General features: G+C 38.3%; 1 protein-coding gene across 1 annotated transcript; it reads right to left on the bottom strand.

The window, feature by feature from the left end:
• Positions 1 to 9,237: 9,237 nt before the first annotated feature.
• Positions 9,238 to 22,639, bottom strand: SLC25A32 (solute carrier family 25 member 32). The gene is made up of 7 exons (XM_039853920.1): positions 22,195 to 22,639; positions 17,045 to 17,195; positions 15,105 to 15,190; positions 13,817 to 13,977; positions 13,341 to 13,454; positions 12,870 to 13,015; positions 9,238 to 11,751 (listed from the first exon to the last, which is right to left on the bottom strand). The coding sequence occupies exons 1-7, from the start codon at positions 22,346 to 22,348 to the stop codon at positions 11,616 to 11,618; spliced, it is 948 nt and encodes a 315-aa protein (XP_039709854.1). The 5' UTR covers positions 22,349 to 22,639; the 3' UTR covers positions 9,238 to 11,615.
• Positions 22,640 to 22,711: the final 72 nt, after the last annotated feature.

Raw genomic sequence — 22,711 nt, 5'->3', positions numbered from 1 at the left:
TAAAGTTAAGTAAATCCTGGGCTTGAATTGGAAGTGTCAGTATGAATTCATAAAGTACTTTATCATAAGTAAAGCTATAAAACAATAACAACAAAATCTCCTAACTTTGTTTACTGAAAAGGCCTATAAATGATGACTGATGTAGTAATGCCCAGATTGTGATCACAACATACCATTTCCTACTCAAAGGAATCCAGGCTCCATGAAGAAATGGGTGGTTTCATCTCTGGGGCAGGAAATGTACAATATGAGCCTGGAACATCTTGTCATACTGGAAAACAAAGCAACTACCAAAGACAACTCAAAAGGATCCAAGAGCCAACCTGAATTGGTTCCCGTTGGCAAAGATGATACGATTTAAGCATCAATAAAGATAGTAACTGCAATGGTTTGAACCACATCAAATATGTTTAAATGCATGAGTTCATAATGATATTGACATGAAATTCATTGGTCAACTTTAAGGACACCAGCAAACCAACTTGTTACTTTGAAAATTGGTACACAGTTAAAAACAAGTATTTAGTATACTTTCTCCAAATGAACTGTATTTCTGGGTAACCAAATTAATTGTTGATAAAGGAGAATTTTGCCTTATAGAAGTATGTGTATGCGAATTAAGGGATCTAGCAATGAACATCTGTTGACTGATAACATTCCAAAGAGAAAGACCAGACTATGTGCCGCCTAATGAAAGTTCATTAATGCCACCCAAGAAGCGGTTTTGCCAAGAAACAATCAAACCTGGGCCTGATTTAGCCTTCAGATATAACCACTACATTTTAGGAAATACAGGGGATAGAAAGACATGCTAATTGATATGACAAGGTTATAATCAGCAAATCCAGACTGTGGGAAACTCGAAAGAACTTGGTTTCTTCAACAAATAGCAAGAAAAAAGAAAAAACATGGACTAAAAGAGATTTAATATATCAACCCATTTCAATGTTTGGATTTTATTTGGATGCTTGAGGTAGTTAAAGACATTTCAACATTGGATATTTGATATTAAACATTTTTCAGGTGTGATATTGTTGTTATTTTTAAATGATGCTTATCTTTTAGAGCTATTGAACTATTTAAGATAAAGTGATGCGATGTCTGGAATTTTGTTTCAAAATAATCTGGAAATGAAAAGTGGGTGAAAGGGGATCTAGGTGAAAAAAATAGTGAAGGTAGGTAGAAACTAACAAATGAGAACGGATTCTGACAAACGAAGCCTGAGATTAACGGCATTTTGGGCAGGGACAAGAACATCAGTTCAAACCTCTTCGAACTGGTAGACATTTGTGTGCCAAGTGAGTGCCTGACAAAGAGCATCCACTGCAGACGAGGCTCTTAATAGTGATGTGGACAAAATAACACTGTGATGTCAGTCAACTTCTTTCTCCAGCCACTCTGGTGCTAGCTAGTTCAATAGACTCATGAACCAAAAAGCCACAGTGGCAAAAACAAAGGCCATGTATGGAGTCAACAACGTGGAATTTCCATCACTAAGGCTAGCCCGCTACTGCCACTGCTGACTAGAGACCAACGTTGAGTCCCTAATAGGGAATCATTCCTTGGGGAGACACCTGGTGACAGGCTGATTACATTAAACTTCTATCATGGAGAGGCAGAGATTCGTTCTCATGGAAGTAGACATTTATTCTGGATATAGATTTGCCTTTTCTGACCGTAATGTTTCTGCCAGCACTACCACCCATGGACTCACAGAATGCCTTATCCACTGTCATGGCATTCTATACAGTATTGCTTCTGATCAAGAAACTTCATTTCACAGCAAAGAAGCACAACAATGGGACTCACTCCCTGAAATTAAGTTGTCTTACCACATATCTCATCGCCTGGAAGTGGCAGGCCTAAATGAAAGGTGAAATGGCTAATTGAGGAATCATTATAGTACCAGTTGATAGACAACTTCCTAAAAGAATGGGGTTCTGTCTTACAAGGTGCAGTAGATGCTTCGAATCAGAAAGTATTATATGGAGTTCTTTCTCCTATAGCCAGAATACAAGTGATATAAGAGGTAGTGGCTTTGCTATTACACCTCATAACCCATTTACAGACTTTGCTTCCTGTCTTGGCAACTTTGAGCTCTGCTGGTTTGGAGTATCCAAAAGGAGAATGCTTCCACCAGGGGACCAACAATAGTTCCACCGAATGGGAAGATGAGACTGTGTGTTAGTTTTCTAATACAAATTATCACAAATACAGCAGCTGAAAACAATACAGATTTATTTATCTCACAGTGTCTATGAATCGAGAATCTAGATACAGGTTAGCTGAGTCCTCTGCTCAGTGTGTCACCAGGCTGAAATCAAAGTGTCGTCAGGAGCTGTGACCTCATCTATGGCTCTGTATTCTCTTCCTGGCTTATGTGGTTGTTATGAGAGTACAATTCCTTGCAGCTGTGATTAAAGTCTGTTTTCTTACTATCAGCTGAAGATCTAGAAGTCACTCTCAGGTCCTTGCCTCATCGCCCCACCTCTCACAATAGGGCTGTTTTTCTTCCAGACCGGCAAGAGAATTCTGCTTTTAAAAGACTTGCCTGATTAGGTAGATCAGACCCACCCACGATACTCTCTCTTTGGATTATAGTTAACTGATTAGGGACCTTAATTACACTTGCAAAAATCCCTTTTGCCATATAACATAATCATTGAAGTGATGATCTAATTATATTTACAGATCCCAACAATGCACAAGGAGAAATTGTACACGGTGTGTACACCTGGGGGCAGGAATCGTGGGGTCCATCTTAGAATTCTGCCTATCACAGACTGCCACCTGGTCATTTTGCACTCCTTTTACCACTGAATCAACAGGTGAAAAAGAGGAGGTTAATCTATTGGCTGTAATGATTGGTCCCAATTACCAAGGGAAACGGGTTGCTGCTACAGCGGAGGCGAGGAGGACTATGTTAGAGAAGGCGTGGCTGCAGACCATCAGGTAGTGAGAGAGTTTGCTGGTTTGCCTGAGCCAGCAAATGAGTCCAAAATCTGGAGATTTTCTATGTTTTTTTCTTAAAATTTCCATGCCAACAATAAAGGCTAGTGGAACACTATAGGAACTAGAAAAAAAGCAAAGTGATCGAGGAGTCAGATCCCTTGGAAAAGAAAGTTTGGATCGTGCCACCAGGTAACGAACCCAGAGCTGTGGGTAAGGAAAACATGGAATGGGGGTTTGAAGGTGGAATATAGATATCAAATTATAATCATAACCAATTACAGAAACCAGGACTGTGGTAGCTTTGCATATTTTCTCTTTGTTACATGCATGTGTTTATATATGCTAACCCTTCATTCCTCTCCTTCCCATTTTTATTTTACATAAAAGTTAGTGGAGGTCAACTTTACAAAGCAATCTTTATTTTACAGAGTATTTAGAGGGACCATGACTGAATTGGAGGAGTAATTAATATAGCCAGTAATGGATTCAATGACTGTTGGGGCTTTGTGTCTTCTCATTTGGGAGAAAAACTTCACTGATCAGGATAGCTCCATCTTGATAGGCTAAAAGTAGTTAATTGCTTTGTGGTGCAGGAATTCAAATGTAGAAGGGCATTTGGAAGCTGAGTAGTCAAAGGGGTCAGCTGAGCCACTTATCAATTTATTGCTCGTCACCTTCATCCTTCAGTACCTGCTCTTCGATAATGGACTGGACTCTAAGCATTTCTCCTTTAGAAAGAGCATATTAAGTAGAGCAGGGGTCCCCAACCCCTGGGCCAGGGACCAACTGGTCCGTGGCCTGTTAGGAACTGAGCCACACAGCAGGAGGTTAGCGTCTGGCGAGTGCTGCTACATCGGTATTTGCAGCCGTTCCCCAGCACTAGCATCACTGCCTCAGCTCCACTTCAGACCATCATAGGAGCGCGAACCCTATTGTGAACTGCGCATGCGAGGGATCTCGGTTGCACGCTCCTTGTGAGAATCTAATGCCTGATGATCTGAAGTGGAGCTGAGGCTGTGATGCTAGTGCTGGGGAGTGGCTGCAAATACAGATTAACATTAGCAGAAAGGTTTGACTGTGCAGAGACCATAATAAATCAATTGCTTGAAGACTCATATCAAAACCCTATCAGTGAAAGGCCAGTGACAATTAAGCTGCATCTGGTGGCAGGCTTTAAGTCAGAATACAACAATTATTTTAGTCCACACGTGGCTTGCCCTTATTTTATTAATCACTTCTGTCCGCAACTCTTTCCTGTACTGTGTACTTGTCTCAGTCACAGTTTTGGTAAGCCCACAAGCTAACCTTAGCCAAAATGGGTAAAAAACAAACGTCACTAGAGAGCTTCTTTGAAAACGGGGAAAGACCCAGTGATGAGACAGCAAAAGACTCTAAGACTGCTAACACAAAGAAAGCTGCATTTAAAAGAAAATATCAAGAGTTCTACTTAAATTACAGGTTCATTGCAACAGGTGATTCACATTCTCCAGGCCTGCTTTGTATAATTTGTGGCAACCAACTATCCAACGAAGCCATGAAACCTTCAAAACTGCTTCGCTACATGGAGACCAAGCACCCTGCATTAAAAGACAAACCTTTGGAATTTTTCAAAAGAAAAAAAAAATGTGAACAGAAGCAATTATTGAAAGCCACTGCTTCAGCAAATGTATCTGCACTGAGAGCATCATTCTTGGTGGCTAACTGCCTTGCTAAGGCTAAGAAGCCCCTTATTCGTGAAGAGTTGATCCTGCCTGCTGCTGAGGACATTTGTCGTGAACTTTTAGAAGAGACTGTAGTTTAGAAGGTGGCCCGTGTTCCTCTTTCAGCTAGCATTATAACTAGATGAATTGATGAAACAGCAGATGATATTGAGGCACAATTGTTATAAAGGATTAATGAGTCACCATGGTACACAATCCAGGTTGATGAGTCTACTGATGTTGACAAGGCAACAATGCTTGTTTTTGTGTGATTTATTTTGCAGGAGGATGTGCATGAGGATATGTTATGTGCACTTTTGCTGTGAACCAACACCACAGCTGCAGAACTATTCAAGTCTTTGAATGACTATATATCAGGAAAACTGAATTGATCATTTGTGTCAGTATAGGCATGGATGGAGCCACCAATGGACGGCTTCCTGGTTTCACTACTCAGGTCAAAGAAGTCGCTTTTGAATGTGAGTCTACACACTGTGTCAGCCATAGAGAAATGCTGGCTAGCTGAAAGAAAGTCACCTGAGCCTAACATTTTGCAGGATGTGTCAAAATGATCAACCACATTAAAGTACATGCCCTTAATTCATGTCTGGTCGCACATCTCTGTGAGGAGATGGACACAGAGCACACACATCTTACACACAGAAGTGAGATGGCTTTTAAAGGCAGATCACTGGCCAGAGTTTTTGAGTTATGAGAGCCACTCCAGAAATTTCTTTTAGAAAAATGGCCACCACTGGCATATTTCAGTGACACAGAATGGGTTGCAAAACTTGCTTACTTGTGTGACATATTCAGCCAGCTTAACCAACTCAATCTGTCACTTCACGGGAGAGTGACAACTGTGTTCAAGTTGGCCGATCGAGTGGCTGCATTCAAAGCCAAACTGGAATTATGGGGTCAACGAGTGAATGTTGGGATTTTTGACATTTCAGACATTAGCAGAGATTTTGAAAGAGACTGAGCCAGGGCCTTCTTCTTCCCAGATGGTGCATCTATCTTGGCTTTCAAAGGAGTTTGAGAATAACTTCCCAACCACAAAAGACCCCAAACTGGGAAGGAATGGATACGCGATCCATTTATGAATAAGCCAGGTAAGTCGACTTTGCCCATGCTAGAAGAGGATCAACTGCTAGAGATCATAAATGCTGGTGGCTTTAAAAGTATATTTGAGACAATTTCAAATCTCCATACATTCTGGATTAAAGTCAAGGCAGAATGTCCTGAGATTGCCATAGAAGCACTGAAAAGCCTGCTTCCATTTCCAACATCCTATCTTTGTGAAGCAGGGTTTTCTGCAGTGACAGCAACCTAAATGAGATTATGGAGTAGACTTCAGGTGTCTCTGTCTCCCATCACCCCCAAATAGGACTGTCTAGTTGCAGGAAAACAAGTTCAGGGCTCCCACTGATTCTGCATTATGGTAAGTTATATAATTATTTCATTATCTATTACAATGTAATAATAGAAAGTAAGTGCACAATAAATGTAATGCGCTTGAATCATCCCAAAACCATCCCCCTGCTCAGTCTGTGGAAAGATCGTCTTCCACAAAACTGGTTCCTGGTGCCAAAAAGGTTGGGGACCGCTGAAGTAGAGGATACCGAAGGACACAGTAGGAGGAAAGAAGCTTCTCTTTCTGGTTTCAGTGTACTGAAATTTAGTTTTCCTTGCTCCTGCCAGTGTGTGTGTGTGTGTGTGTGTGTGTGTGTGTGTGTACATCTGATGGTCCTTTCCTCCAGTTACATACCCAGAATGCAGTCCCTCAACTGTCACAGCCCCAGCCCAGGAGGCCTGGTGACCACTTTCCTGAGGTCTTGAGAAGGACAGACATTCTCCTGGCCTCATGCCTGTAGCAATGCCCCTAACTCCCCAGCATGCCCACCTACCTGTCCCAGCCTGCCTGTCCCCTACAGGGTTGTTCCTGAGGTCTTTCCAAGGTCTGCTCCTGGCTTTGGACCTACAGAAATGACTTAACTCCCTCACAACCTGCTCACCAGCCTGTGTCTCAGAGGGTCATTTCCTGTTCATCAGTTTCCTGTTTGCTCTGGCCCAGGCAAACCAGCAAACTTTCTTACCACCTAGTGTTCTGCAGCCACACCTTCTCCAAAGAAGTCTGAACGCCAGAGGGGGCCCGGCCCTCTTCCAAGCTTATCCTTCCTTGGATGCTCTCCCTCAGCCCTAGGATGCCATTTAGACTTCTCTTAACGTAGTTATGTTATTGTCCTGGCTTAACAATTCTTTAAGCTTCTCCTGGTTACAGTTACCATGTGTTCTGTCTCCTGGTGGGATCTACATTGCTAGAGGTGGATTATTTGATTGATGAGCTTGGGACAAAGAAGTGAGCCTAAGTAGTACTTTCCCTCCTCTCTTTGGGAATAAGCTGCTCACAGACAGCATGCATTCTGCCTGCTTCCTCCTTGCCATAAGTTTTACAAGGGCAGGCTATAAAACAGTCTTAGTCTAGAATTGTCTGTGGCTGGATAGGATGTCTGTATGATTCTGGGGCTTGGTATAAGGAAGCCCACTTTTACAGATATAAGCCTCATTCTCTACTTCCAGCCTGATCACTGATACAGATCACATTCATGCCCCACTTACCTCTTATCTATTTCTAAATTAGTTTAAACCTGGGTGGGAAAGAAGTTAATATAAATCATTTAACAAAAGCAATTTGTTGCTTTTTCTTTTGACATGTTCAGTGTGAACTGGTTTTAATCATTTTCTAATGTCATAATTAATATATATTGATATTTAATGTAAACACACAATCCTATAATATTCGACCTCAGAAAATATACTAGGGAGAACTTCCAAACCATCTATCTTTTGCACAGTGAATAGATTTTAGTTATTTTTCCTATCAGTCAATCTTTTATGCTTTTCATGGTTAGCTGAACAACCTTTAATTTTTATAAATATTAAATTACGTTTTTCTATAAAACTCAAAACATTTTTAAAAACCTATGCAACATATGTAAGGGTCCCAAAGTGCTCACTTTTCATAAAGGTGACATCAATTTCCATAGAAACAAAAGTTTACCATTATTATGACAGTTGATGAGAAAGTGACAGACTTTAGGGTCTGTACTGCAGATTCTGTGTCTAGGAAGCTTTCAGTTGCAACATGTAATAGAAAAACCCAACTGAGACTGGCTAATAAACTTATTGGTTCACCCAACTGAAATCTATAGAGGTACATGTTGCTGGTGGGGGAGGAGAGGAGGATTGATCCAGAATCTCATATGATATGACTTAGGACTTGATTTCTTTCCTTTTCTTCTAGTTTTTCTTTGGAAGTCCTATTTCTAGATGGTTAAAATTTAAGCTTATCTGAAACAAAAGGGGTTTTTTTTTTTTTCTAGTTTGAGATAGAACCTAATTTCTTTCAATTTTTTATTTTTATTTTTATATTAGTTTCAGGTATACAGTACAATGGTTAGACATTTATATAGTTTATGAAGTGATCCTCCCAATTACTCTGGCACTCCTCTGGTTCTACATACAGCCATTACATTACCATTGACTACATTCCCTATGCTGTACTCTACAGCCCGTGACTATTTGTAACTAACTTGTACTTCTTCATCCCCTTTTTCATCCATCCCCCCAATACCCCTCCCCTCCGGCAATCACCAGTTTGCCCTCTGTATTTGTCTGTTTTTGTTTTGTTTGTTCCTTAGATTCTGCATATAAGTGAAATCGTATGGTATTTATCTTTCTCTCACTTATTTCTCTGACTCAGCATTACTGTCTCGGTCCATCCATGTTTTTGCAAATGCTAAGATTTCATTTTTTTTTAATGGCTGAGGGAAAACACTTTGGAAGTTCCTCAAAATATTAAAAATAGAAATACCATTTGACCTAGCAATTGCACTTCTGGGTATTCACCCAAAGAAAATTGAAACACTAATTTGTAAAGATCTATGCACCCCTCTGTTCATTGTGGGGCTATTCACAATAGCCAAGATACAGAAGCAACCTAAGTGCCCAACAATATGCAACTGAATAAAGAAGTTATGGTACATATATACAATGAAATATTTCTTTCAGTTTCTTATTGTCATTTTCTTGATGTTGATTCCATTTTGGACAAACTCATTCCCCCAAGTTCATCATCCTAAATTAGCTTTGAGGAGCTCTGAGAGTTTCATAAATCCTCATTTATGAAACAGCAAATAATGTCTATAAAAGTCACTCTGACTGGACCAGCTTAGGTAACTGTGCCAATTGCAAACCATTCATCATGAACAAAGATGACGCATTCATACTGATTCTGCTAATCAGGGCCCTCCTCTGGGGCAGGTGAGATCCATTCCCTCAAAATCACAAAGGTGAGAATGAAGAGAGGGGATAGGTTTGGAAAAGAAATTCAGGCTACTGCTCCAAGAAGAAAGAGAAATGGATGCTGGGCAAACAATAACAGGTATTCATTACAGGTACTGCCCGAGTCCGTTTCCTATTTACTCATTTAGAAAGAAATCTAAAGCTTTATGCAAACTCAAGACTTCAGGTACTTTCTGCATGTTACCTAACACATTTTTAGAAAAGAGACATAAAGGTTAAATCATTTCACAATATTTTATTTCTATAAGTAATTTAAAATCACTAAAAGATCTTGCTATGAAAGTGGTAATACATCCTTTATCTGGAGGATTTTATATTCAGTAAAGTGTCAACATTTAAAAGAAAATCCTTTCTGATGCCTTTTTTAGTGTGATGTCTAACTACAACGTGACTTTCTGAAATTGCAGGCCACAAAAGCACATATTGAAACGTAATAGCCTTGTTTTCACAAAGCATGGCACCCATCACTGTCTTGGATCACATTCTACCATATGTTCATTCTCTGGTGCCTAGTTCCAGCAAGTTTTTTTGTTTGTTTGTTTTGGGCCTGTTTCTTCACGCATTCTCCCTACAATCATTCTGGTTTTCCCTTTGCCAGTCCCTGCTACTTCCACTCCTTCCTAGACTCCCAGCACTGATTCGAGCTAACGTTCTTTATCTTTCCTTTATCTGCCGAAATCTAAGAAAGAGTCTGTAGTTGAAATGAATACTCGCTTAGCTGCTTACGATCTGTCTTCAGCCTCTATAATCTGAATATACCTAAAGTTATCAGTGGCATTAATCTTCATCCTGCTGAAATATTTATATGGTTGATAACCCCGTCTGAGTTTGTTCCTCTTATCTGATTGGTCTTCCTCTGTCACTCCTAAGATGTAGCCATATCTCTCAGTTCCATTAATTACTCTCACTTGTCTTGTATCCAACAAATAAAACCCAAAGAGGTTTAGTAAAGCTCTGAGAGTTCTTATGTTCTGGTGCTAATCTTTCTGAATTGTCTCCTATTTCTTCATTACCTCATTTTCAACTCACTGCTCAAGACATGTCACCTATGCTTTCTCCCATGATTCCCTTTGAAATATCTTCCTTCAAGGCCCAGCTTAAATGTTTTCCCCTCCACGAACCCTGCTCTAGTTCTCCCTAAGCTATAAACTACTTCTAACTTCATCAACCAGGTCCATACTACCACCAGTTATGAACTAGATATGTTTTATTAATTTGAGGGTACAAAGGCATTCAAATCATGGCACAACCTCCAAAACTCCAAAATCGACTGCAGCTTATTTTTCCATATAGGGACTAACACAAGGATTTCATATGAATTATAGTATAATCCAGAGTATGTAAAAAATATAACACATTTAATTTATAAAGCATTCCTGTGCATGTTACAAGAAATTATAGTAAATATAATTAAGTACTTATCATTTCAACTTCATTTTTAAAACTGCCATTTTCAAAATACAAAAAATAGACTTGTTTTCAAAGAACCATTTAAATATGGCTTTGAAAACCACAACATAGATGGTAGTGCAATAGCATTCATAGATGTTTATGATAAAAATATTGGTATTATTCTGGTATCGCTTTGCGGCAGGCCTTTGTATTTATAGATATTTACAATGACTCATAAAAGTAAAACCGCTAATAGCCATTAGTGTAATTTGTATTTAAACCTGAATTTGAGTAACCAACATAGATCAGTCATTTATTTGAGATTCACATATCCGAAAACTGAAGTAGGAACTATATCATTTCCATAGTTTGTCAACGAACACACCCCCGTCATTCCAGTATCTGTATAAGGTGATCTAATTACAACTCCAGTAAGTGATTTATAGCCAAATATAATAAGGGCTGACACAGCTGGATCCTAGTTGAGATTTTATAAATTTAAGACACTAGGTACCTATGCCAAAAAATAATGGAATCCAGGTCTACATTTTAAATGATGGGAGAGTCTCTGGAAATAAAATTAGTAATGAAATGACAACGAATATCCACTACTACTCAAATTAAGGACACAACTTCTTAAATTTTTCTAGTCAGTGTATTCCAACTGAATTAAAACTAAAGCACATTTATAGTGAGTTTTTTCTCACCAAAATATCCCAATTCTAAGATGGTCTGGATTTGGGCAACATCTTTTCCAGCAAATCCTTAAAGTTTAATTTACCCTTGAAACAGTGATGACATTCTTATAAGAAGCCATTTTCTTGATATTGCACAGAGGTCGATTTTAAAGCTAATCCAGGCACATGAGTTCAGAAAAAAAAAGTGCATTCACCAAATTCACTTAGCAAATGCTGCAAATCCACTTCTACCTGAACAACAAAATGGAGAAATCTGTGACACTCCCCAGTTGACGTCAGTTTTACTGTCGTGTTGATGGCAGCCACTTCAGGCAGAAGTCCCACAAGTACAGGGAAGGCAAAAAGCAGAAAAACATTAAGATTTAGCAGTTCTTTGACTTCTAATGGTTATAGACTGATTTTGATTATGAGCCATGTTGCTGTGTAGTATTCTTCTGAGTTTTACATTTCAGACACAAGGAGCATGTTGTTGCCTTGGGCAGACATATTAGAATTGTCTTGTTTTAGTTTACTTTTTCTTTTCTCTAAGGTCAAGTAAAAAATGTGAGACATTTTCATATACCACAAAGGTAATACAGCAGGCTGGAGTCACTCTGATCAAATTGGGGGCAATTCCTTTGTAAAATCCACCGAGGCCTTCTTTCCTTTAGAGGGAAAAATAGATAGGTGCTTAATTTCCTACATAGCTAGCCTAAAGATACAAAAGTTTAACTGGCATAGGGCATGGAGCCAGCAGTCAAACCTCCCTGTGATTTAAGTCCGTATTTTCAATGTCCTGAAGTAATGCTGTTTATGACCCCACTTGTAGGGCCTTACATTCCTTTTGTGAGATGACTGAGGAAGAAGGGACACCTCAAAAGTGAACTGGAAATGCTTTAATGTTAACCACCTTTCAAATGCCTTTAAATGTATGAAAATGCAGTAATATTAACTGATCTAATATAGGCATTAAAAATCTCATAAATGTTAGACAACACTAAATATAGCACTCAGTAAGATAAAACTGTATTTCCTTAATGCCTGGAATAGAAATATGGCCTTGGAACTTGTCACTTAGGTTCTTGATATTTACTAAATTGAATTAAATTGAAGATTCTAAATATTTTGCTTTGGCCTTTTAAAATTAAAAATAAATATGGGAATGTCTACTTATAACAGTTTAACTATTTCCATGCTGAAGAACAAGCATTTCTTCCACACATGGAGACTGGTACAATAAGTCCTCATTTCACATTGTCAATAGGTTCTGCAACTTCAAGCGAAATAGGTAAAACGAAACCAATTTTACCACAGACTGACAGATATAAACAAGAGTTGAGTTCCTATGGCATCTCATCAGTGTTATAAGGAAATGTTATTCAAGGATCCACTATATTTGCAAAAGTTATGGTGCCGGTATCAGGTGTGAAGCCTTCTTAATTGTACTAAACTAGATCTTTTATGACTTACAAGGCCATTCAAATGTTATATAACACCTACATTTTGTTTTATTAATTTGTCAAAGCATTTTCACAGATCTCATTTGATTTTTATAACAATCTTGTCAACCTAGATAGATAATTTTACAAATGAAGAAATCAAGCCTTAGAGAGATTGAAGTCCATGTAGTAAATGGGAAATGGGAAAGCAGGGGCCACTTTCCCAACCATGTTTCCCAACCACTTTCCCACCACTGCACACTGGCCTTTGCTATAAAACTAATGTCGACTAGGCAGCTGAAGATTTGCGAGGTACCTCCTAAGAACCATTCTAACATACTCACCTCCAGGTCCTTGTGATTACATCCAATACACCCTCATAAGACATGTGTTGATCCTGAAGACGAGCTCTCACAACTTGATATGGGTACGTTGCTGCTACAGCAAATATTTTGGATAGTGCTGCAACAGATATATATTCTGCTGTGCTCTAAAATGACAACACAAAACAAATTTTTCTTTAGACAGGATTTCTTGAAAAATATAGAAGTATAATTTATACAGGAAAACAAACATTTAAATGAATTTGTAAGTGAAAAATACTATTTCCCCTCTTAACAGAAGCTCTGAGCAATTAAGGGGTTCTATTTTTAACATTTGTGTGTCAAAATATAAAATATTTAACTATAAATTAAATTAGTGGCAGAGTCAATACTCAATATCACAGCAATACCACCAAAGTAAACATGACAAAATTTCCATCTATTATATACTCATAAAAGTAAATGATACATTTTTCTCAAGAATCATCTTACCAATTGGGCTTCTGGTAATCTACTGATATGCTGGTTGTATTTCAACTTCAGTAATTCATATGCCATAAACTGAAGGGCACCATGTGATGTTCCAAACAGCCCAGGAATAAATCCCTAAAAGGGAACAATTTTAAAAAAAAGCTAAACTAAGCAAATTTCCAAGGGACCACAGCTTCCAGAGAGGGGAGTAAGGAACAAGTGACCTCGATGTATGACTTAGTGAAATGGTTACTTGACAAAGCTTTACCCAGTCCTTCTTACACCCACCAGTGTCATACTGATACATCTTAGTAATGGGGATAAATAGCTTAAAATACATTTTCAATACTATAGATTTCAGTTTTCATTCAATTGTTTCCTGCCTAAGCTTGGCTTCTTTTTAGGTAGGACTGACTATAAGCCATTCAGAACTAGGACAATAGAGCCAAGGAAAATTACAGTGGTCAGTTACTAAAAGGGTATTGATAATTCATTACCTTATATAATCCACGCACACCTTCATACTTATATATTTTCACAAGTGTATCAAACATTCCATTATATCGCCGCTGTGAGGAGTTAACAACACCATCATACTGTAACATGAGGCGAGTTTTTGCTACCCATAACGGGTTTGTAATGCAGAGGGTCATGGCTCCTGAAATCAGATTTAAATAAGATTACTCAGCATACAGGAACTTTTTCACTTATGACAATCCAAATTAAGAAAAGTCCAGTTACATAAAGAATGGGGTTGCTCAGGAGCTGTACCTACAACAGTGAGATGGTTTCTGAGGTACAGTCTTAGGGCTAAAAGATAGACATAGTTTTTGGTGGTCATGTGGTTAGTAAATTAAAAGGAAAATGGAAATGTGAGACACTTTTCGTTTAAAGTGTGAGGATAGTGAAGACGTCCTGGCTCCTAAACAATGTGACCTGGTGTAGAAAACAGATGGAAGTCCCGGGAAGCAGACTCTGATGAGGAGATACTGATACTCGGGAGCAGGACATGGTAGAACCCAGAGGGGTTGAAGATTAGGGGAAAAGGACCAAGAAATCAGCACCTCAATAATCTGTGCACGTGCACATATATATCCACCCCAACTTTACCACAATCTTGCACAAATCCATTCCAAGTTACTACTATACCTCGAACATTAAAGAACTATACAATGTAATAATATTTACACTCTTTACAGAAAGTGACAATTTTGTAAAAAAATCTTGTTAAGTTTCTCATTTGCTGAGTTTTCTAAGTAGGCCTTTATTCAACAAATATTTGAGTCCTATGTGATTCAGGCCTCTGCTAGCAGCTAGGTATTCAAAAATGAATAAGATAGTTCTTGCCTTAAAAGACAATCAGTAAACATTAAGAAACTAACGTATGTGAAGTATCAAAGTATTAGTTTTAAAGACTTATGGGTCTTACTTTGTTTTTCCCTTCTGAATATCATACACGAGACAATTAAGCAAGGCTACTAAACTGTATAACTTTAAAACTGAAATTATACTTTAATTGAAGAAATGCTATACTGAATCATCTTAAAGTATTAGACTTATAACTTTTCTAAATTTTCTTATCCTGTGATAAGTAAAATTCTTGAAATCTATCCAGAGTAATCAAGAATACCTGCTTTCTAGGAAATTTCATGTCATCACTGATTAGTATACTTAGATAAGCCTATTTAAACTCTGATGTTCAAAGGAAAAAAAGGCAAATAAAACAAAAAACAAAGTGAAAATCAAGTTGCAGGCAGATGTTTTATTTTTCACACACTGTCTTACCAGCTTCGGCAGCTGAGACAAGGTATTCTGTTGCCTCTAACCGTTCGGCTCTTCCTTCTGTCTTATATGATTTGATGGCATTGTAACTAAAAGAATAAACCATGAGCAGTTTAATAAATATTTTAAATGGTATCATAAAGCAGTAAAGTCTGTTTAAAGTGGTGTGTAACTTAACAGTGCACCAAAAGTAAAAATCAATGCATAATGCAGACATAAAATGAGACCTTTTTCAAGAACAGATTTGCTGGAATGGTTTACTGTATGATTATACCAACCCTCCCCCCAAATATATATGGCTAGCAATACCTATGTAGAATATTTTAATCATACTCATCAATTAAAAAAAACCAAAAGACTAGGAAAACTGGGAGCCGGGAGGGTACAGTGATAGTGCAGTGATTGGACAAGGCAAAAGAGACTAAAAAAAGACACCTAACAAATATGTGCTGAACACCTAAGTTCAGATACTATGGTTGGCAAATCTGATAAAAAGATAAACGCTCAGTGGATCCTTCCTAACAGACTAACAAAGACCATAGGCAGCACACAAATAATCATAATAAAAGACAACATAGACAGTATCATAAGAGTTAGAAACTATAACTTAGATCACAGAAAGCTTTGTGTAGGAAATGGCACTGGCTCAATATGGAGAGACAAGTACGGTTTCATTAGGGACACAGATGAGCATGAACAAAAATTATAATAAGGGTGGATGGGAAGACAGGGAAACTGGAACCACATTTGAGTGGCAGACTGACATTTAGGCTTTATCTAGCAGAAAACAGAAAGCCACTAAAAGGTTTCTGAGCAGGGGAATCAACTCTGCCTGTTTTCCCTAACTCCAATTTCCACTTTTCTCTTGAAAGACTTCAGCTAAATAAATCTTTCCATGCTTTACTAATGCCATTTTAACATGAAACAAGTACACTGTTTTATTATAAAAAATTTTCAACACATAAACCTTACATAGCTTGTCCTTAGAATCTCTTTTTTGGAGAACCTACATAATTCTGAATTTCACAAGAGCATATATTTTACACACATAGTTTCATCCTTTTAAGTATGTCTTAGGATTCAAAATAAGAAAAATATTTAAACAATACTAAGGCTGAATTTTATTTTGCTTTCACTTAAAAAATATTTCAAAATTAGTTTGGATTCTGCCATAAAATTGAGATAAAGCAAAATATATGACATATAAAAGAGAAAAAGACAAATACACCAGGTACTGATGTCTTCCTAAAAATGCCATCTATTAAAACGAAGAAAAGCCTTCCCATTCATGGATTCAGTTTCAAATGTCAGAGGCATGCTTAAGGCAGTACACACTTAGTGCAGTGATGCTTTGTTCTTTCACTTGTACATCCAACAGGTGGAATGTGCCTGCCACAGGCACTTTCCGTGGCTTCTTCAGTAAGCATGCAGTAGCAGTTATTTCAAATGGTGATGATACTTGACAGGTCAAGCATGAAAGAAATGAATGAGCAGGTCAAATAAGAGGTAAGAAAGAACATGTCTCAAAATCTTTCAACCATGCGCTGGCTTTCGCTTTCTGTTCTCAGTAGGGATTTTCCTGTGGTACATGTGCTTACAAAGAGTCCAAGATCTGTCCTCTGCTTTTCCAACTTCATTATGAATCAAATGTATTCTGATAAGCAATTTTCCTGAATTCATATCACGGAAATGGCTTCTGTAAAAGTGTTTCTCCATTTCATCTCTTTACCTTCTTCCTATTAAGAACTTTCTTCTAAACCAAATATTTCTGATAATAGCTAACAGAGAATGAAAGTAATAAGCCGTTTTGCTCTTTCTGGCCCCTTCTATTCAGAGAAACTGTTAAATGACTCATCTTGCTCATCAACTGAAATATATATATATATACTCTCAAACCAAAATTCCTTTTATTTAATACAGTAAAATCTCCCAGATCTACTCACAAGAAAAAGTAGAGGCCCCAGGATAAACCTGCACCCCACACATTTGGGGTTACTCCTTGGTAAAGTCCCCGTAGTCCATCAAGTTTCCAAATGGTAGTCAAGCAATGCAAAATTCCTTTGTATTTTGGTCTCAGTTCCAATCCGTCACTCACTGTAGTAAAAGATATACAAAATTAGGTAAGAGCAAAGTTCTACCTCTGAATCACATATAAACACCACACGATCAATCGCATAAAGGAAATAAATTTAGAAGAAAAAACTTTTGGGGTAAAGAAAATTATTTTCCAGGATAATTTAATATTTTAAAATAAATACATCCATGAATTGATTAAAATTTTCATTGAGGGCATACTGAGCAATCAAATAATATTGCGGGAAGTGTCAGATTGGCTCTTAAATAATCAAAAAGCCTCTTAAGTAAATAGGTTTCAACACAAGTTTTATTTTCGTTGTAGATATCCAAGATTAAGGATTCAAATGATCAAAAATATTACTCAAAAAATAAACTAGCCAGGAGCCTTAATTATATTAAGAGTACTGTCAAGACCTGAGGAGTGGCAGGAAAGAAAATGGGTACGGTTAAACTTTTTTTGGCAAATTCTTTCTACCCTCCCCACCAACACACACAAACGCACACCAAAATCAGCATAAGTAGAAAAAGTATCCTTCCCTTTTATTGTTTTCTTACTCTCAAAAGTTCTAAATAAAATATAATAGTAAAACAAACACTAAGTTATATAGATTTTATGTTTCTTAAATAAGGAGAATTCAAATCTCTTTTGGAAGCTGAAGAGAAAATACTTGACTATGTAACTTCTATTTTGTGAAAGACTCCATAAACAAGAGATTGAGAAAAAAATATTTATAGTATAGAGTTAATATAGCTAATATAAAAGCAGTATGTGCAAATCAATTAGAAAATGCATAAACGGCCCCAAAGAAAAATGGTCAAATTATATGCACTATCAATTCACTTAAAAATACAAATAGCCAAGATGCTTTGAAAGATATTCAACCTCACTGATGAAATCTTATTTTTTGGAAGTTTATTTAATAACAAAAGAGGAAAGTTCACAATACACTCTTGAGAAGAAAAAGCATACGAAACTATAATTTTAATTCTGTTGCTAGTTGAAGAAAAGATGGTGTCCTAAATTAGGACGATGGCAGTGTGAACTGACAGAGTGGACAGGTCCAGGAAAGGTTTACGACATAGAATCAATAGGACTCCTCAACTGGTAAGAGGTGTGAAGCGAAGAAGGCTGCCCTAGTTGGTATGTGAATTGTTTCTCTCTCTCTTTTTTTTTTTTTGCTACCATTAAAAGTTTGTTAGAGAATATTCTGCATAAGAATTTGTACAAACATTATATCCTTATAAATATTTACAAGAGGAATTAATATGGGTCAAAAGGTATAAATTTAAGGTTACAAATACATAATGAAATTGCCCCCCACCCCCTGAAAGTTTATACAAATTACAGTCCACTAGCCATATAAAAGTGTGGCTACTTCAACATCCAAAGAAGAATCACTGTTTACCACTGCCAGGTAAAAAGGGGGGAATGAATTTCTTTCATCATTAACTTGACAAGGTTTCATCATGAAATGAGATTAAAGTATACTAGTTTTTGTCAAAAGACCTGGGTTTGATATCTGACTTCCCTAATTAGCTACATGGTCTTAAACTTTCCTGCTTCATTGGGATAAATATCACCTACCCTACTGGTTGTTGTGAAGTTTATACAAGTTTAAAAGCAAGTAGCAAAGTGACTGGCTCTCAAGAATGTTTTGCTGTGTACCTTACAATCTGATGCTTCCCTTAAATTTTATGTGTCTCATTCTCCTGTATAAATTTCTAAGTACCTTCTATCTTCCTTTTAATAGTAAGCTCATAACACAATTTCTCTCAAGGTAAAAAACAAAACAAACCTTAAAACACCATCATTATCTGTCATAGGAATGAACCAATGATTTCTTTATTGTTTTGAGAAGCTATTTAATCCTTGAAGTAGAGTGTTAAATATTTCAGTAATAGGCAACAATATTCTATACCCTATACTTTCTTAAAACTATAATCTATTTACCTTATCATAGTTAGGATCAAATCTTTAATTTTGAAAAATATATACACAGGTAATTATTTTATCTAAAAAATAAGAAAAACTATCAACTACTTATTATTGCCAAAGAGGGATTGTAAACATAAGTAGGATTCAAACCATGACCCTTAAGTAAATGTAATCTTCGAGGCAAAATAAGCAATCTCATTACAAAGTTATAAGCATTGTGATAAACATATAAAGTGCTAAAAGAATACAGAGGAAACACAATAAATGCTGTGTAGAGAAGGAATTGGGAAGGTGCAGCAGGGTGACAGAAAAAGTGAGAGAGAAGATGCTCGGATGGAGCCCTGAAGAATGATTAGAAATTTGTGTAGTGTTCAGGGAAAGGAAGGAAAGGTTTATCTCCAGACAAGTGCAACAGCTGATGCAAATACATGGAAGCATCATAGCACTGGGCACTGTTAGGGAAAACACTGGGGAGCTGGTGTAGTTGAAGTGTACATACAGCTGGTGGAGTGAAGAGATGGTAGGAAATTAGGCTAGAAAGAAGGGCAAGGCCCTGTTATGGACTGAATTGTGTCCAGTCTGCACCAGCTCCCCGCCCCGCCACCAGCCTCTACACCCACCAAATTCATATGAAGCCCTAACCCTCAATATGGCTGTATTTGGAGACAGGACCTTTAATGAGATAACTAAAATTAAATGAGGTCACAGGGCGGGGCCCTAATTCAATAGGACTGGAAATAAATAAAGAGGAAGAAACACCCGAATACACACACAACAGAAAAGGCCACGTGAGGGCACAGGAGAAAGCCAAGGAGAGAGGACTTACCAGAAACTAACCCTACTAGCTCTTTAATCTTGTACTTCCAGCCCCCCAAACTGTAAGAAAATAAATTTGTTGTTTAAGTCACGCTGTCTGGGGTATTTCGTATGATAACCCTAGCAGACTAATACAGGCCTAATTGCAAAGGTTCTTGAAAATCACAAGTATCTATAATCTCGAAGTCTCAGATTTCTAAAATTTGGGTCCAAGTGTGCCTACATGTTTTAGAAAGGAAACCCTGGCAGCCCAGGAAGAATGAATTTGAAGGTAGGAAACCTGGAAGCAAGAAAACAAATTAATAGACCTTGCAGTTATTTATGAAGAGGATCGGAAGTAGGGCCTTTCTAATGTCAAATTAAAATTGCTATATGAATAGAGTGAATATTTTTGGCCTAAATAACTACAGCACTAATGCTGATGGTAAATCAACTATTTTGATTTCAGTTATCCATCTTCCCAAATTTTCCTCTTTTCCATCACCATTTCATAGCCACACTGTGAGCTTTATTATTACAAAGATGTGTTTTGACTGCCAGATCTTTAATTTTGTCCTCCCATCCAATCTCAATCACCTTATCTGTTGCCTCTGCCCTACTGGTCTAATACTCTCTCCCTTTCCTCAGGCATGATATGCTTACCACAAGCTCATTAACTTACCAAGCCAACCACACTATTCCTCAATGATTATTTCAACTGTCCTATTTTCTGCTCCCAAACAAAACATTGCAGAAGAGAGACACCAAGTCATACAGGCCTGCACCTGCAGCCAAAGCCAAAATTCTTTTCGTGTTCAAGCCACTATACACAGGGATTCTCACAGCTAGTAGTACAGTGAGTGGTTAAGTGACAGAGGGTTCTAGAATTAAACCACCTGGGTTCAAATCCCAGCTCTATCTTTACAAACTTGTGCCTTGAGCAAATTAGTCAACTTCTATTATCCTTATCTGTATAATGCGGATAATAAATTCTCAAAGTTGTTCGGTGTAGTCAAAAAGATAATGCATGTGAAGTACTTAGCTTATTGCCTTGTTCCTAGTAAATGCTCAATAAATGTACTTCTCATTATTTGTGCATGCATCATAAACTTCACAGAAATTACATGACTTTGTGGGTTTTTGCCTAAGAATACTACTCCATAATTTCTACTGATTTTCCTTAATAGAATGGCTTCTTGCCTCCTGCCCCTCTGTCAAAATACTAGTTCTTCTATGGGGAACCTTAAGATCTAATGAAACCTTTACAGATACAGATATATATATATATATATATATATATATATATATATATATATACACGCTCATCAATAATATATAATTTTCTCGATAGTCTACCTCTACTCACATTTTGGTATTTGGATTTATTCCATTTTGTCCTTGGTTTTATGTTGTCTGGAATAATCTTTTATATGACTAAGTCTCAAGCCTACAATTAAGACTATAAGTTTCCTGAGGACAAGAACTTTTAGAAGCTTCTGTATCCCTTACTCATACAGTAGTCTACAAATACTAAGAGAACAGTGTATCAGATGAATAGGATATAATTAGTTTAACTCTTTAAAGTAAATCATTTCTGCAGATCTATATCAAGGCAGAACTTGACATGTAATAAGAGAAATGAAACAGAAAATCGTTTCCAAATAAATTTATCGAAGACCTTACTTGAAATTACCTTTTCCAGAATTTAGTGTTGAGTTTAACTTCTGCAATACTTTGTTAATTTTAATATCCTTAATTTATTTAATTCAAGGCGCTTAATTCGATAAACCTAAAAAAAAATACTATTTGGAGATCAGCTACGTTTCCTTTATAGGACCTTGTACCACACTATAAACGCTAAACAAACTTTCGAGAGAATTCTATTTCCAAACCTGCTGGGGATTACGCCTTAACCCAAGCACTTGTATCTTCCTCTCAGCGGTGCTGACAAACACGTGGCTACCCTAAGATTTTAAAGTGCTTTCAACGTGTTGAGACCTAAGCCCAATCAGGCTTTGAGGCCCACATTCTACACCAGTGAGGGTTTTTCTACCCATGCTCTCCATCCCTTAGTCCTGGGGAAGAGGGACGACGGCGGCCAGATCCCTTTACCAGGCTCCTCTGCCTCAAATCTAGTTCCAGGAGAGCCCGGATGGAGAACGCCTTCTTCAACGCCCTCCTCTTACTATGGAAGAAGCAGGGGGAGACGAAGGCCTCTTTTTGCGCCTTTATCATCCAGTTCAGGGTGACAACAAGGAGGAGCCCAGGGTCTGAACGGGCTCTTACCGGCAAAGCGGATCTTGACAAGGTCCAGCGGGTGCAGCGCGAGGTTGGACAGGACCCCGCCGCTGACACCCGCCACCAGGTTCTCGTACCGGACGTGGCGGAATACCGCGCTCCACGAGGACGACCCGGGCACCGCCTGGCCCTGGCCCGTCATTGACTCGGCGCCCGCTGACACCACGGCGCCAAGGGCCGCAGAGCTGGGACTAGATGCAGTGGCCGCCACCGTGGGCACAATCGCTGCCTCGAAGCAGGAACCCCGTGGCGCTAGCCCACTTCTAGGACCGGCGCACGGACTCGGACGCACGAAGCCGAGAGACACGGGTGCAGCAGGAGCATGACAGTGGGGAAGCCGCACGTCACGCCAGCGGAGAGCGCGAAGGAGGTGGGGCGCCCGCCTCCGCCGAATCTCCGCCCGCCTCGCCTACAGCCGCTGCTGGCTGAGGCTGAAAGACGTAGACGGGAACGCACAGAGCCGACCCCGGCCAACCTTTGTCCGCAAAACTACGGAGCGCCGCAG

This window comes from Pteropus medius, unplaced genomic scaffold, assembly GCF_902729225.1.
Source record: "Pteropus medius unplaced genomic scaffold, Ma_sr-lr_union100, whole genome shotgun sequence".
NCBI classification, from domain to species: domain Eukaryota; kingdom Metazoa; phylum Chordata; class Mammalia; order Chiroptera; family Pteropodidae; genus Pteropus; species Pteropus medius.
The sequence above is the reverse complement of the archived record's forward strand: the minus strand, read 5'-3'. Positions and strand labels throughout refer to the sequence as shown.